Here is a 13638-nt window from a genome sequence, read left to right on the forward strand (position 1 = left end):
ATAGAATCCTTTCAGTTGGAAAAGATCATTAAGTCCAACCATCACAATCCATATTTAATTCTCCAGCTTGCTGTCCTTTCCCATTTTTTTTGCTGACAGATTGAGCCCTCCTCCCCCCTCCAGCATATAAACACCCTGGGGCAGTTCACAGCCCTCCTGGCTCTGGGCTGAAGCACAACCACAGCACACACCAGGGTGGGTGCTAATGCCTGCAGCTACTTAGGAGGGTGTGGAGGAATAGACCTAGGGCTACAGGACAGCCCAGTGCCCTCCCATCACAGGATGGGGGGCACCAAGCTGGGCTGCTGCAAGGCTGGGCTACATGGGCCCCAGCAAAGCCCTTCTCAGCAGGAGCAAGTGATGCACAGCATTATCCACTTTATTAATAATAAAAGAGGCAATTTTCTCAAGCCTTTAACTTTTAAAGAGTTCCTGCTTCACTTAGATTGAATTCCCAGTGACAGGCAAGCCTGGGGTGGGGGGGTGGATTCCATATCCCTGCAAAGCCACAGAGGTCCTGGTGCCCAGCTGGGTGTTCAGAAGGATGAACAGTGGAGCATCACCCCAGGTTTGGCAGCAGGCTCTGGGGTGTGTGTGAATCTGGGCTGATAGGATGGGACCTGGGGCTCATTGTCTGCAGGAGTTTCCTGCACCACCTCCTCCTTTGTGACCCCAAGCACACGGCAGCGCCCCTGGCATCCACGGGCTCTGGGCGGAGACGACGTGAGGATGGGAGTGGGGACCCCCATCAGCAGGTATCCACACTTCTGCCTTTAGAGGAAGCTTTGTGCCCCCCTCAGTTTGGAGGCTGATGTGGCCCCAAAGCCCAGGGCAGAAGGGGTGTCCCCCATCCAGCCCAGCTGCAGCCAGCCTCACCTCTCTCGACGTCGGCTTCCCGCGGAAGAACTCATGGTTGAGGGAGCTGTGGGGGGGGTTGAAGCGAGCCTGCAGGAACACACAGCCGTTGGCGATGGCCTCCAGCGGGGCAGGCCCCTCGTAGGGGAACCCAAAGCCAATGAAGAGCTGCAGGGGAGAAATCCATCTGCTAGCCAGCAAAGGTGGCCAAGCCCACGTTGTTTCATTGGGGTGGGAGCAGAAGGAATCATCATAGCGTCACAGACCCGTCACAGACCCATCAGACCCGTCACATCATCTTGGTTGGAAAAGCCCCCCACAGTATCACAGAATCACCAAGGCTGGAAGGGACCTCGAGGATCACCGAGTCCAACCTGGCACCACAGACCCCATGACTAGACCATGGCACCAAGTGCCACGTCCAATCTCCTCTTGAACACCTCCAGGGACGGTGACTCCACCACCTCCCTGGGCAGCACATTCCAATGACGAACGACTTGCTTGGTGAAGAACTTTCTCCTCACCCAAGTCTAAACCTCCCCTGATGCAGCTTGAGACTGTGCTCTTGTTCTGGTGCTGGTTGCCTGGCAGAAGAGACCAACCCCTTCCTGGCTACAACCACCTTTCTGGTAGTTGTAGAGGGCAATGAGGTCTCCCCTGAGCCTCCTCTTCTCCAGGCTAAACAACCCCAGCTCCCTCAGCCTTTCCTCACAGGGCTGTGCTCAAGGCCTCTCCCCAGCTTTGTTGCCCTTCTCTGGACACATTCAAGTGTCTCGATGTCCTTCTTAAAGGACAAGAGCACTGAGTCCAGCTATCGACCTACCACCCCCATTGGCCAGTAAACCACATCCCCAGAGGCTGTGCCTATGTTTCTTCTGGGCCCCTCAGTTCAAGAAGGACCTCAGGGAACTGCTTGAAGGAGTCCAGCGCAGAGCCACAAAGAGGATGAAGGGAGAAGAACGTCTCCCTCATGAGGAAAGGCTGAAGGAGCTGGGGTTCCAGCTTGGAGAAGACTGAGGGGTGACCTCATGAATGTTTATAGCAGTGTGCAGGGCAGTGTCAGGAGGACAGAGCCAGGTTCTGTTCAGTGATGTCCAGTGACTGGACAAGGGGCAGTGGGTGCAAGCTGAATCATAGAATTGTTTTGGTTGGAAAAGTTCTTTAAGATCACCGAGTCCAACCATTCTCTAACTCTGCTAAGTCTGGGGCAAAACTATGTCCCTCAGCACCACATCTCTGCCTCTTTTCAATGCCTCCAGGGATAGGGATTCAACCACCAGCAAGTTGTGCCTGCCTTTTGCATAGCAGCTTGCTGACAGATGGGTTTGTGCAGGTGGAGAGGCATCTGGGTTAACGATTCCAGCCTCACTTCAAATGGCTCTGAAGCCACATCCCACCTGAGGCTGTTTAACCTGCCAGGTACAAAGGAGTCTGGACTGAGGAATGCTTCACTCTTTAAGGCAAGAAATCTCCCAAATAACCCTCTCCCAGACATCCCTCGCTGCTGCCTCACACCAAGTCTCTCAGGCAGCTCCATGTGGGTCAACATCTCAGAGCTTAAATATGCTACCCCCAAACTCTCTGCAAGGCAACAGGGGCTTCAGGAGCTGCAAGCTTCCCCGGGGTAGCTGTGACCATCACACTGGCCCTGTGTGGAGAAACCACTGGTTTGCCCAAGCCACTTGTGCTGGAGAACCAGCAGCATTTCCCCCAGAGAGCAGCTGAAGGTGGCTGGGATGTGCCTGCCCCTCGCACACCGGCTCCGAGAACCCTGGTTATTTTTATCATGGCCATGAATGGGGGGAAGCCTGCCCTGCTTGGCAGTAAATGAATTAATCAGGAAACTTTGTGCTCCACCTGCAGACAGCCTGCTAGTAGAAACCCATCAGACACATCTTGATTTGAAATGATGTGCTCTGCTCGGCTCCCAGTTAATTAGCCCTGCTGGTAGTGCCTGGGAGCCCGGGAGGAGCATCATGACAACAGCCTCTCCTCTCCCCCCACCTCCTCCTCTAATTAGATTTTCTTTCTCAAGGCAACTGAGATCTCACTGTTGGCTGGCTGACAGGGCAAGGGGTGCCAAGGACTCACCTTTGCCTTCCTCAGCAGCTGCTGGAACTCGTGCTGTGGCAGCAGCCCGTGGTTCTTCACAAACGCTGGCACCTCGGGCGGCCGCTGTGTCTCGTAATAAACTGTGCCATGGATCTCCATGTACTTGTTGAGGATGGCCAGGAACTTCTCCTTGCCCTGGGAAGGAAGACAGAGCTGTGAACCACACCAGAAGATGGGGTGGACCCCTCCATGGTTATATAGAGAGATTTTTATAGGAGGAGATTGGGGGTTGGGCTAGATGATCTCCAACCCCTACTGTTCTGTGATTCTGTGATTTAACTCTCAAACCACTGTCCTGGTGCACCTGCAATGCTTCAGCCCAACCTGCAGCAGTGTGAAACCTGGAACCCTCTCCCCACATCCCTCAGACATGTCCTAGACCAGGCTCACAGTGAGCCCAGTCAGCTATGAGATCCATCACCTAGACCACGGGCACCTCAAGCTTCTGCATTCCCTGCCATCTCCATGGGCAGCTTCCACTCTGGAGCTGCTGAATTCAGGGTTTCAGGGGATTGAGAAGGAATTTTGCAGAGCCCAGAGCTTGCTAACAGTCTCTTATTCCAAGTGACAAGCCTCCAGGATTTCCTCACTCAGATTTAATCCTGTTTTACTACCAGGGGGTCATCAGCTTTCCACTTTTGGAGGCTTTCCTCCTTTTACTCTCCAAAGCAGCTTTCTATTTTAACAGTTTTTCTATCATGGATGGGTTTTTTTTTTTTGCTTGGAGAAACCACTCAGGGACATCCTTTGGATGCTGCATCTTCAGTCTGTGCCAGTGCTGCAATGAGGCCCTGAGAGAGCAGACACTGGGAGAGACAGAGGAGGGATAAAGAATAGAATAGAATAGACCAGGCCAGGCCAGACCAGGTTGGAAGAGATCTTCAAGATCATTGCATCCAACCTATCATCCAACACCACCTAATCAACTAAACCATGGCACCAAGCACCCCATTCAGTCTCCTCCTAAACACCTCCAGGGATGGTGACTCCACCACCTCCCTGGGCAGCACATCCCAATGGCCAATCTCTCCTTCTGGGAAGAACTTCTTCCTAACATCCAGCCTGAACCTCCCCTGGCACAGCTTGAGACTGTGTCCTCTTGTTCTGGTGCTGCTTGCCTGGGAGAAGAGACCAACCCCCACCTGGCTACAACCTCCCTTCAGGGAGTTGTAGACAGCAATGAGGTCTCCCCTAAGCCTCCTCTTCTCCAGGCTAAGCAAGCCCAGATCCCTCAGTTCCTGGGTTCCAGCCCATTACCCTTTATCCTGCTGCTGGGCACCACTGCAAAGAGCCTGGCCCCATCCTCTTGCCCCCCACCCTTTAGCTTTTGCTAAACAGCCCCAGGTCTCCCAGTCTTTCATCTTCAGAGATGCTCCAGTCCCCTCAGCATCTTCTGGGAGAGCCTCCACTGGGCTCTCTCCAGTAGTTCCCTGTCTCTCTTAAGCTGTGCCCAGAATGATGTGAAGCCAACTCCAGCAAAACCATAAGATGCACCCAGTAAAGCCCAGCAGCAGCTGGTGTGGTACAGTACCTGCAACTGGAACAGCCCCAGGCAGCACACAAAGGGGAAAAAAGGTAGAATTAAAGCAAGAGACAGAGAGAGTCAGCTCCTTTTTTTTAGGCCCTGGAAGGAAAAGCATCTGGCTAGCTTGGGATAAGACAGGGGGGAGCACACACAGCCCCTTGCTGCTGTAAGAAATGCAGGAGGTATGTTTTGGAGGCATGAGGGTACTGCCCACCCTTCTCCCCCTGGCATTCCAGGTGTGGGCAGCAGGACAGCACAACTTCCTTTCCCAGGGCACTTGAAAGCAGAGACAAACCACCCCCAGCATGGCACAGGGGAATTCCCTAACAGCAATGACTGTAATTAATGACATAAAGTCATTGATAGGAAATCCTCAGCCTAGGCAGCCTGGTGGGGGCAAACATCACCCACAGCCAAGAGCTGGGGATGGGGTCTCACCAGCCTCTGCTATTTGCTTGGAGGTGCTGGACCTTCACATCACCTCAGCTTCCCCTCTCAGAATGGGACAAAGATGCTTCTCTACAGAGCTTCAAAAGCTCAGGATAAGAACCAGAGGCTGCTGCAGCCTTGGAGCTGTGCCTGTGGCTGTCCCTCCCCACAGTGCTCAGGACACCTACCTTCCAGATGCTGGCCTCCTTCCCATACACCACTGCCATGCTGCTCACTTTGTTGGACTTGATGAGCTGCCTCTCGGTCTTGTTGAGCTCCTCCGACACGAAGCCCATGAAGGAGTTGTCAGGGGTGTGAGCTGGGGGCACACCAAGGGGAGAAGGCTCATGATGTGGTTGGGCAAATGCTTGCTAGAACTTCATCAGGACTGGAGGTCCAGCTCCATTGCAGCACAGAGGCTGAGATGAGCCTGGCTGGAGCTTGGAGGAAAACCACCATGAACCTCCAAGCAAGCAGCTCATAAAGCACAGGAAATTGCTTGAGCAACTCCAAAGACTAAGGAAATGTTGAGGCTGCCAAATGGGCTTTGTCCAGCCAGGAAAAAGCAACGTTTAAGTCACCCAATGGGTCACCAGGCTCCTTTCAGACAAGCACACCTCATTTCCATGCCACAGACAAAGCCCAATCACTGCCCCTCATGTTTAGAGCCCCAGATGAAACCAAACCAGGGATTTGCAACCAAAACTGCCTGGCACTTCTCCTCCCAGGACCTGGAAGCTCCTGGTTGTGTTTGGCCCTGTCTGTGCTGGAGCCAGCACCCCAGCAGGAGGGAAGGTGCCAGCTCTCTCTTCTCACAGCATTTACAGAATACAGAATTAACCAGCTTGGAAAAGACCTTCAAGATCACCGAGCCCAACCTATCACCCAACACCATCTAATCAACTAAACAATGCTACTAAGTGCCTCATCCGGGCTCTTTTTAAACACTCCCAGCTATGGTGACTCCACCACCTCCCTGGGCAGCTCATCCCAATGGCCAATCTCTCTTTCTGTGGAGAACTTCTTCCTGACATCCAGCCTGGACCTCCCCTGGCACAGCCTGAGGCTGTGTGCTCTTGTCTTGTTCTACAGCCCAAGACAGCCCCGCAGATCTGGGAGCTCCTTGCAGGCAGGGGGAAGCAGAGGCAGAGCCGGGGAGGAGAGGACGGCACTGCCGGTGCATCACCTCCTGGAGCAGGCGAGGTCTGCTTGCGAGGCGGCTGCGAGTCCCCAGAGCTGCCCCAGGGCGCTGCTTTTGCCCTCACTTACGGAACATGGTCATGAACTGCGTGGGCTGCAGGTTCCAGTAGCCCCAGTTGGTGCGGTAGCCGCGCAGGGTGGCGTACTCCTCGTGGTTGTAGGCCGGCTCCGTCCCAAAGGTATCGATCACCCGCACGCGGCACCTGGCACACACGGCACAACCCCAGGTGAGCCCCGCTGCCAGGGACGCCTGGGGGCCCCAGGCAGCTCCTCACAGGCTCACAGGATGCCTGGGGTTGGAAGGGACCTCATCGAGTCCAACCCCCCTGCCACAGAATCCAGCACAGGTCACACAGGAACACATCCAGATGGGGCTGGAAAGTCTCCAGAGAAGGAGACTCCACAACCTCTCTGGGCAGGGCTCTGTGATCCTCACAGTGACAAAGTTCCTCTTCATGTAGAGGTGGAACCTCCTGTGCTGGAGTTTCTATCCATTGCCGCTTGTCCTACCCCAGGGTGCAATTGAGCAGAGCCTGTCTCCTCCTCCTTCACCCCCAGCCCTCAGATATTTCTAAACGTTTACAAAATCCCCTCTCAGTCTTCTCTCCTCCAGACCAAAGAGCCCCAGGTCATCCCTTGCCTGCTCCCTGAGCAGAGGGTGCAGGAATGTCCTGAGCAGCCCTTTCCACTCCACTGCTCCCTCCTGTAACCAGCAGCTTCCCCTTGCAAGGCTTTCATCTCCCTGATGGTTAGCAGAGTGATGCATCTCCTGAAGACCTGTTAATGTTTTCCCCACTATCCTGGGAATGCTGAGGCAGGCATTAGCAGCACAAGAGCGAGGAGAGAAGCATCGAGCAAGGGGAAGAGCAGAACAAGCAGAATGTGAGAGCAAATGCATTTATAATAAAAGCAATAACCCCGCTTGTCATTTTTCTCTCTAACAAAATTGTGGAGGATAGTGGAAGAGATGGGAGAAAACCATAATAAATAGCAGGACTATCAGCACTAAATTAAATTGCATATTTTCCTGGCTGCTGATGTACCAGGGGACAATGACATTCGTCTGGGTGCTGAAGGAGCCGCAGATAGAGCCTCTTGCAAACACAAAAGGTTCAACGGCTGCGGTGTGGCCACCGCTGCCTGCAGGCACGGTGCTTGGAACAACACACACACACACACCCCCCACAGGCACATGCAGGGTGGTTGTTTGGGTTCCCTCCACCCCCAGTTGAGTCTCTTCTGATGAGGTTTCATCTTAAACACATGAAGCTCCAGAGCGGGCAGGTCACCTCATGCCACGGCAGCAGGAGACGCAGCAAGGCGTCAGCTGGCAGAACCACAACCCAAAGGTGGAACCCGAGGCTCTGACTCCTGGGATGTGGGATCCGTCCTTCAGGGTCATCAGCATTAGTCTTTGCTTGCTAATTAAGGAACTGGAGAGTAAGAGAGGGAGTGGCTTTGCTTACCTGTATTTCTTGAAGGAGAGCCCCATGTGCTGCTTCATCTGCTGGAGGCCATGGTAGTCAGTGTAGATCAGGTCAAAAGGCAAAGGACTGGTCAAAGGGCAGTTCCCTCGTCCTGGTGGCACCCCTAGGTGACTGGGGAGAAGCAGGAGGAACCGATTAGCTCCCATCACCGCCAGAGCTCTGCAACACTCCTTTCTCTGCCCAGGGGTTAATAGGTGCCAGCAACCAGCTTCCCCAGCTGATGGAGGGGCAGGAGGGCTCATTCTCCTCTCCCCAGCCTTTATTTCTTGGACAAAAAATATCTGAGGCTCTGGGGAGTCTTGGTGTCTCCCCATCTGTGCACTTGTTCCAGCTGAGCCTCTCTTCCCCCCATGGATGAGGAGGCTTTTGCAGAGCCTCGTAGCTGTGGTGCCGAGGGACATGGTTCCGTGGTGATCTGGCAGCACCGGGTTGATGGTTGGAGATCTTAAAAGTGTCTTCCAAACAAAATGATTCTGTGATTCCTAGCCAGGGCTCACCAGCACCTGTTTCAACACTTGCACTCCTCTGGCCCTCTCTTGTCAGAGACACCACATTTTGTTTGCTTTCACTGCCACCCCACCAGTGACAGACTTGCAAAGCCACTTCTTTCCCCTCCTCCGTGCCTGCAAGGCTCCCAGCTTAGCCTGACTACATTCCCAGCCCCAGATCCCTCCGAGCAGACACCACACACCATCTCTCTTACTCCAGGCTTCAAAGGTAGCCACCACAGCACAGAGCACCCTCAGCTTCTCCTTGACTCTAGGGGCAATTAGATCATTATTTGTCCTATTCAGAAAGATGGGGAGGAACTCTTTGTTAGAGGTGTAGTGAGAAGACAAGGGTTACAGCTTTAAACTGGAAAAGAAAAAGAAAGGTAGATGTACATTAGACAGTAGGAAGAAATTCTTCACTGTGAGGGTTGCACTTGGTTTGGTGGTTTTGAGGTGTTAGGTATTAGGTAATAGGTTGGACTTGATGATATGAGAGGTCTTTTCCAACCTGGTTGAGTCTGTGACTCTACAATAACTTCTTTACTGTGAGGGTGACAGCACTGGAGCAGGTTGCCCAGAGAGGCTGTGGATGCTCCATCCCTGGAAGAACTCAAGGCCAGGTTTGGGGGCTTTGAGCAGCCTGCTGTAGTGGAAGATGTCCCTGCCCACAGCAGTGGGGCTGAAGCTAGGATGATCTTTAAGATGCTTCCAACCCAGTTTGTGATTCTCTGATTTATGAACCAGTTCAATAAATCCAGGGCAGCTGGACCTGGGGTCTCTCTCAGTGGGTTTTCAGCCAGCTCCTCATGACAGCCATGCTCATCCCCTTGCCCTTCCTCTGGTGGATAAAATGCAGCATGAAACCCCAGCTAAAGAGCTTGCAGGTGGTGTAGTTTATCAGGGCCATCAGTTACCTTGCTGCCAGGGTGATATGTGATCAATCTGGCGTGGTACAAGGCTGGCAAACCTGCGGCATGTCTCCTTCCATTTTCAATTACCTCTGTGCACTGATGAATCCCTCTCTCCAAAGCAGTTCCACTAAGTGTACGACTGATGTCAGCCTGACAGCCCATCTGCTTGTCTGGACCATGTTTCCTCCTCCTCAGACACACACACAAAAAAAAGCTGTGACACCTTCCAGCTTCAGCAGGTTTCTCCAAAGTCCTTGTTCCATGTACTTGTGATTGCCGAGTGCCAGCGTGGTGGGTTGAAACCACCACAGCCAGCTTGCTCAGCAATACAACAGATCAGTTCTTCAGCTTTGCTGTTCTTGTGCTTTGCCCCACTTAAAGACAATGATTCCTCACCCTCATAGCCCCACTCATACCCAAAGAACATCAGCAATGCCCTCGTGGGCACCCAAAATGTTGAGCTGATTTGTTCCGCCCGGCTCTGCCCCACTCCCACCACTCAGCTGCCCTGGTTTGTTCTTGGTCCTTCCAACAGAGCTGTGGAATTCCTGCTTTATTCTGTGAGGCTGAGCTCAGGCAGTGTGAAACCTCACCCTTAGCCCCTGCCTGCCAAGACTGTTTTCTTCTCTCTTCACTTACTCCTAGCAGCTATTTGGAGATGGGAACTTACCCCAGGCCTCCTTGTCAGTATTTTCCCTTTTCCTTGGAATAAAAGGTCCAGACAGGATTTACATTCCCAGGTTTTTAAGTCTATGTGACCTCTCTTGCTGGTTCTCCTAATTTCTCTGCATTTCCCTTGCTGAATCTGAGAATCCACTTTCCAGCCCTACCTAGATTTTACCTGTGGCTCAGTTGAATCTTGAATGGACACACAGTCCAAGTGTCTGTGCTCTGAGGAGTGCTTCCTTGAGGTCCTCATCCCTTCCCCACACCTATGACTGTGCACAGCATTTCATCTACCAATCCCATGGCTCCTTGCAGAGGAAATCAATGGCCCTCCCACCTATGGAACAGTCAAGTGATAAAATTACCAGCAGCATTTCCTTTCCAACCTCTCACCAGTCTTCAGTATCAGAAAAGGTCACACAGAATCACAGAACACCCTGACTGGAAGGGATCTCCAGACATCAACTAGACCAACCCCCCTGCAGTAAGCAGCGACATCCCCAACCAGAGCAGGTTTCTCAGAGTCCCAAACTACCTGACCTTGAATGTGGACCCTCCACCACCTCCCTGGGCAGCCTGTTCCAGGGTTCCACCACCCTCATAGTAAAGAGCTTCTTCCTAATGTTCCAATCTACATCTGCCCTTGTCTAGTTTAAAACCATTACCCCTCGTCCTAGTGCTGCAAGCCCTTGTAAAAAGTCCCTTCCCAGCTTTCTCACAGGTTCCCTTTTGTAGCCAGTGACTTTTGTTGGCTGTTTTATATATATATGATAAAGGGGCTCTTGGCTTGCTCCTGGCCATATCTTCCTCTCTTGCTACTGCCTGCAAGCCCTTAAACATCAGACACTGTCAAGGAACTTGGCCAGCAGCTGTGTCTTAAATCAGGACAGTCACAAAGATTCCTACTTCCAGCCCCATCCCAACCTGAAACCTGCTAAGGGCCATCCCAAGATCCTGCCCAAGGCTTTAGAGAGGGAGGAAACATGGAGCCACCTCATTTGTCAAAGCCAGGAAAGCCACAGAATTTCAGTGTGAGGCAAAGAGCTGTGTTTGCAGCTGCCTCATTGCTCTTGTCAGAAGGAATATAAGCATCAGCTGAGGGCAGCCTGGCTGGGTCAGCCACGGGGGAAGCAGGGCACAGTTTTAGCACCTTTTGAACCATTTTCCATGACCCAGCTGATTGGGAAGATGGCAGGGATAGGAAGGCTCTCACCTCCAACAGCCACCTCACCACCATAAGCAGGGAAAGGAGGAGACTCATCCCTCCCAGGGAGGCCAAAGGGGAATTGTTAAGCCAGTAAAAACGCCAGGGGTTTATGGAGGCAACAGTAAAGATCACATTTGTCTCTCATCTGAGCTGCCTCAGGCCTCAGCCACCAGCCAAACGGCAAAGCTGATTTACACCCACCTGGAGCTGCAGTGGAGCATCTCAGCTGGTCCATAAACCTTGTGTTTAACTAAAAGGCCCTAGACCATGACACTTCTCCTGCAGCACCCCCCCTTCACCCCCCCATCCTCGAGCTGCTGCACAGCACCCAAGCTGCTGCATTACAAAATCATCCCTGATTTTCAAACGCCCTAAGCAAGCTTGACAAGGGGCTGGGGGAGATGGCAATTAGTGCATCTCACACTGAAACCTCCAAAGAACTTTTTAATGGTTGGGTAGAGCAGGTCTGGCTCCCTCAGCCCCTCCTCATCACTTGGATCAGCTGCATGCCCCCTCTCTGGTCCCATTTATGCTGTTAGCACCAAGGCTGGGAGGCAGGAATAGGTTTTTGGTGGTCTTAGGTTGGACTTGATGACTTCAGAGCTCTTTTCCAACCAAAACAATTCATAGAATCATAGAATCAACCAGGTTGGAAAAGACCTCAAGGATCATCAAGTCCAACCTGTCACCCAAGACCTCATGACTGTTAAACCATGGCACCAAGTGCACCATGGCACCAAGTGCCACATCCATTCCCCTCTTGAACACCTCCTGGGATGGTGACTCCACCACCTCCCCGGGCAGCACACTCCAACAGCTAACAACTCTCTCTGGGAAGAACTTTCTCCTCACCTCCAGCCTAAACTTCCCCTGGAGCAGCTTGAGACTGTGGCCTCTTGTTCTGGTGCTGGTTTCCTTGATTCTAAAAGCAGGAGAGCAGTGTCTTTGAGGCAGAGCATCCCCTTTCTTTCCCCCCCCTTTTATCCTTCCTTACCACTTTCCAACCACTGATTTTAATATTCCAATCATGCAAACCCAAGCTGCACCTCTGAGGTGGGGAGCTGGGGGTGGGGGGAGGGTGGATTGATTCCCCCCCCCCCCCCCCCCCCCCCCCCCCCCCATTCCTCCTTATTTAAACATTCTTTATTCAAGCTTTCATCACTTGCCAGTTAAGTCAACTAATTTTCTCCTAAACCCAATTTCACTCATGGTTGGAGTGAAATTTCCCTGATTTTTCCTTGTGCCATGTACTATTAATGGCGCTTGAAATTATGCAGATAAGATTGATGAGTGTGAAAGCCTCCTCCTCAGCCAGCGCAGCCAACAGATTTGTCTTGGGAAACTGCTTGATCCAAGCTCCTGGAGAAACCTCCTCCCAGCCCAGCCCAGCCCAGCTCAGCACCTCTGAAGCCCCAGCAGGTGACCCCGATGGCTTGTCCCATCTTGACAGCCAGGATTAGTGCATCAGCTCAGCCGGCTGGAAGCGAGCGCGGAACGATAGGGGTTGGAAGGGACCTCTAGAGATCACCTTGTCCAACCCTCCTGCCAAAGCAGGATCACCTAGGGCTGGTCACACAGGAACACATCCAGGTGGGTTTTGAAAGCCTCCAGGGAATGAGACTCCACAACCTCTCTGGGCAGCCTGCTCCAGTGCTGAGTCACCCTCACAGTAAAGAAGTTGCTGTGGAATGGAATGGAATGGAATGGAATGGAATGGAATGGAATGGAATGGAATGGAATGGAATGGAATGGAATGGAATGGAATGGAATGGAATGGAATGGAATGGAATGGAATGAACCAGGTTGGAAGAGACCTTCAAGATCATCAAGTCTTATCATCCAACACCACCTAATCAACTAAACCATGGCACCAAGCACCCCATCCAGTCTCCTCCTAAACACCTCCAGGGATGGTGACTCCACCACCTCCCCAGGCAGCCCATTCCAGCCCATGGAGTGGAATGGAATTGAATAGAATAGAATTAACCAGGTTGGAAGAGACCTTTGAGATCATCAAATCCAGCCTACCATCCAACACTATCTAATCAACTAAACCATGGCACCAAGCACCCCATCCAGTCTCTTCCTTGTAGAGTCACAGAATCAACCAGGTTGGAAAAGACCTCAGAGATCATCACGTCCAACCTCTTACCTAATACCTAACACCTCATGACAGCTAAACCATGGCTTCAAGTGCCACATCCAAGCCTTTTTTGAACACCTCCAGGGATGGTGACTCCACCACCTCCCTGGGCAGCACATCCCAATGGCCAATTACTCTTTCTGTGAAGAACTTTCTCCTCACCTCCAGCCTAAACTTCCCCTGGGGCAGCTTGAGACTGTGTCCTCCTCTTCTGCCACTGGTTGCCTGGCAGAAGAGACCAACCCCCACCTGGCTACAACCTCCTTTCAGGCAGTTGTAGAGAGCAACAAGGTCACCCCTGAACCTCCTCTTCCCCAGGCTAAACAACTCCATATGTTGAGGTGCCAATTCCTGTCTTCCAGCCTACACCCATTGTTCCTTGTCCTATTATTGGGCACCACTGAAAACATATTGTCACCTTCATCTTAACACCCACTCCTCAGAAAGAAGGGAGCACAGCCACAGCTCTACCAGTGAAGACACAGGGGTTAAGTGCAGCCATGCATGGCAGGAAGAGCCAGGGGCTTGCAGGGCACCTGGGTCCTGCAGCCACATGGCCACCAGCCCTGCAGAGAGCATCCTCAGGGGACAGGGTGTACAAGGGAGCCTCTC

General features: G+C 52.6%; 1 protein-coding gene across 1 annotated transcript in view; it reads right to left on the bottom strand.

Annotated features, from left to right (window-relative positions):
• MGAT5B (alpha-1,6-mannosylglycoprotein 6-beta-N-acetylglucosaminyltransferase B) overlaps positions 1-13638 on the bottom strand; it is a 78600-nt gene that overhangs the window by 11939 nt on the left and 53023 nt on the right. The window contains exons 9-13 of the mRNA XM_054170574.1: positions 7588-7719; positions 6191-6324; positions 5104-5240; positions 2947-3102; positions 877-1023 (exon numbers count right to left, since the gene is read on the bottom strand). Of these exons, the coding sequence (XP_054026549.1) occupies positions 877-1023; positions 2947-3102; positions 5104-5240; positions 6191-6324; positions 7588-7719 (706 nt within the window). The remainder of the gene's footprint in view (positions 1-876; positions 1024-2946; positions 3103-5103; positions 5241-6190; positions 6325-7587; positions 7720-13638) is intronic.

The sequence above is a fragment of the Dryobates pubescens genome, chromosome 20, assembly GCF_014839835.1.
Source record: "Dryobates pubescens isolate bDryPub1 chromosome 20, bDryPub1.pri, whole genome shotgun sequence".
NCBI classification, from domain to species: Eukaryota; Metazoa; Chordata; class Aves; order Piciformes; family Picidae; genus Dryobates; species Dryobates pubescens.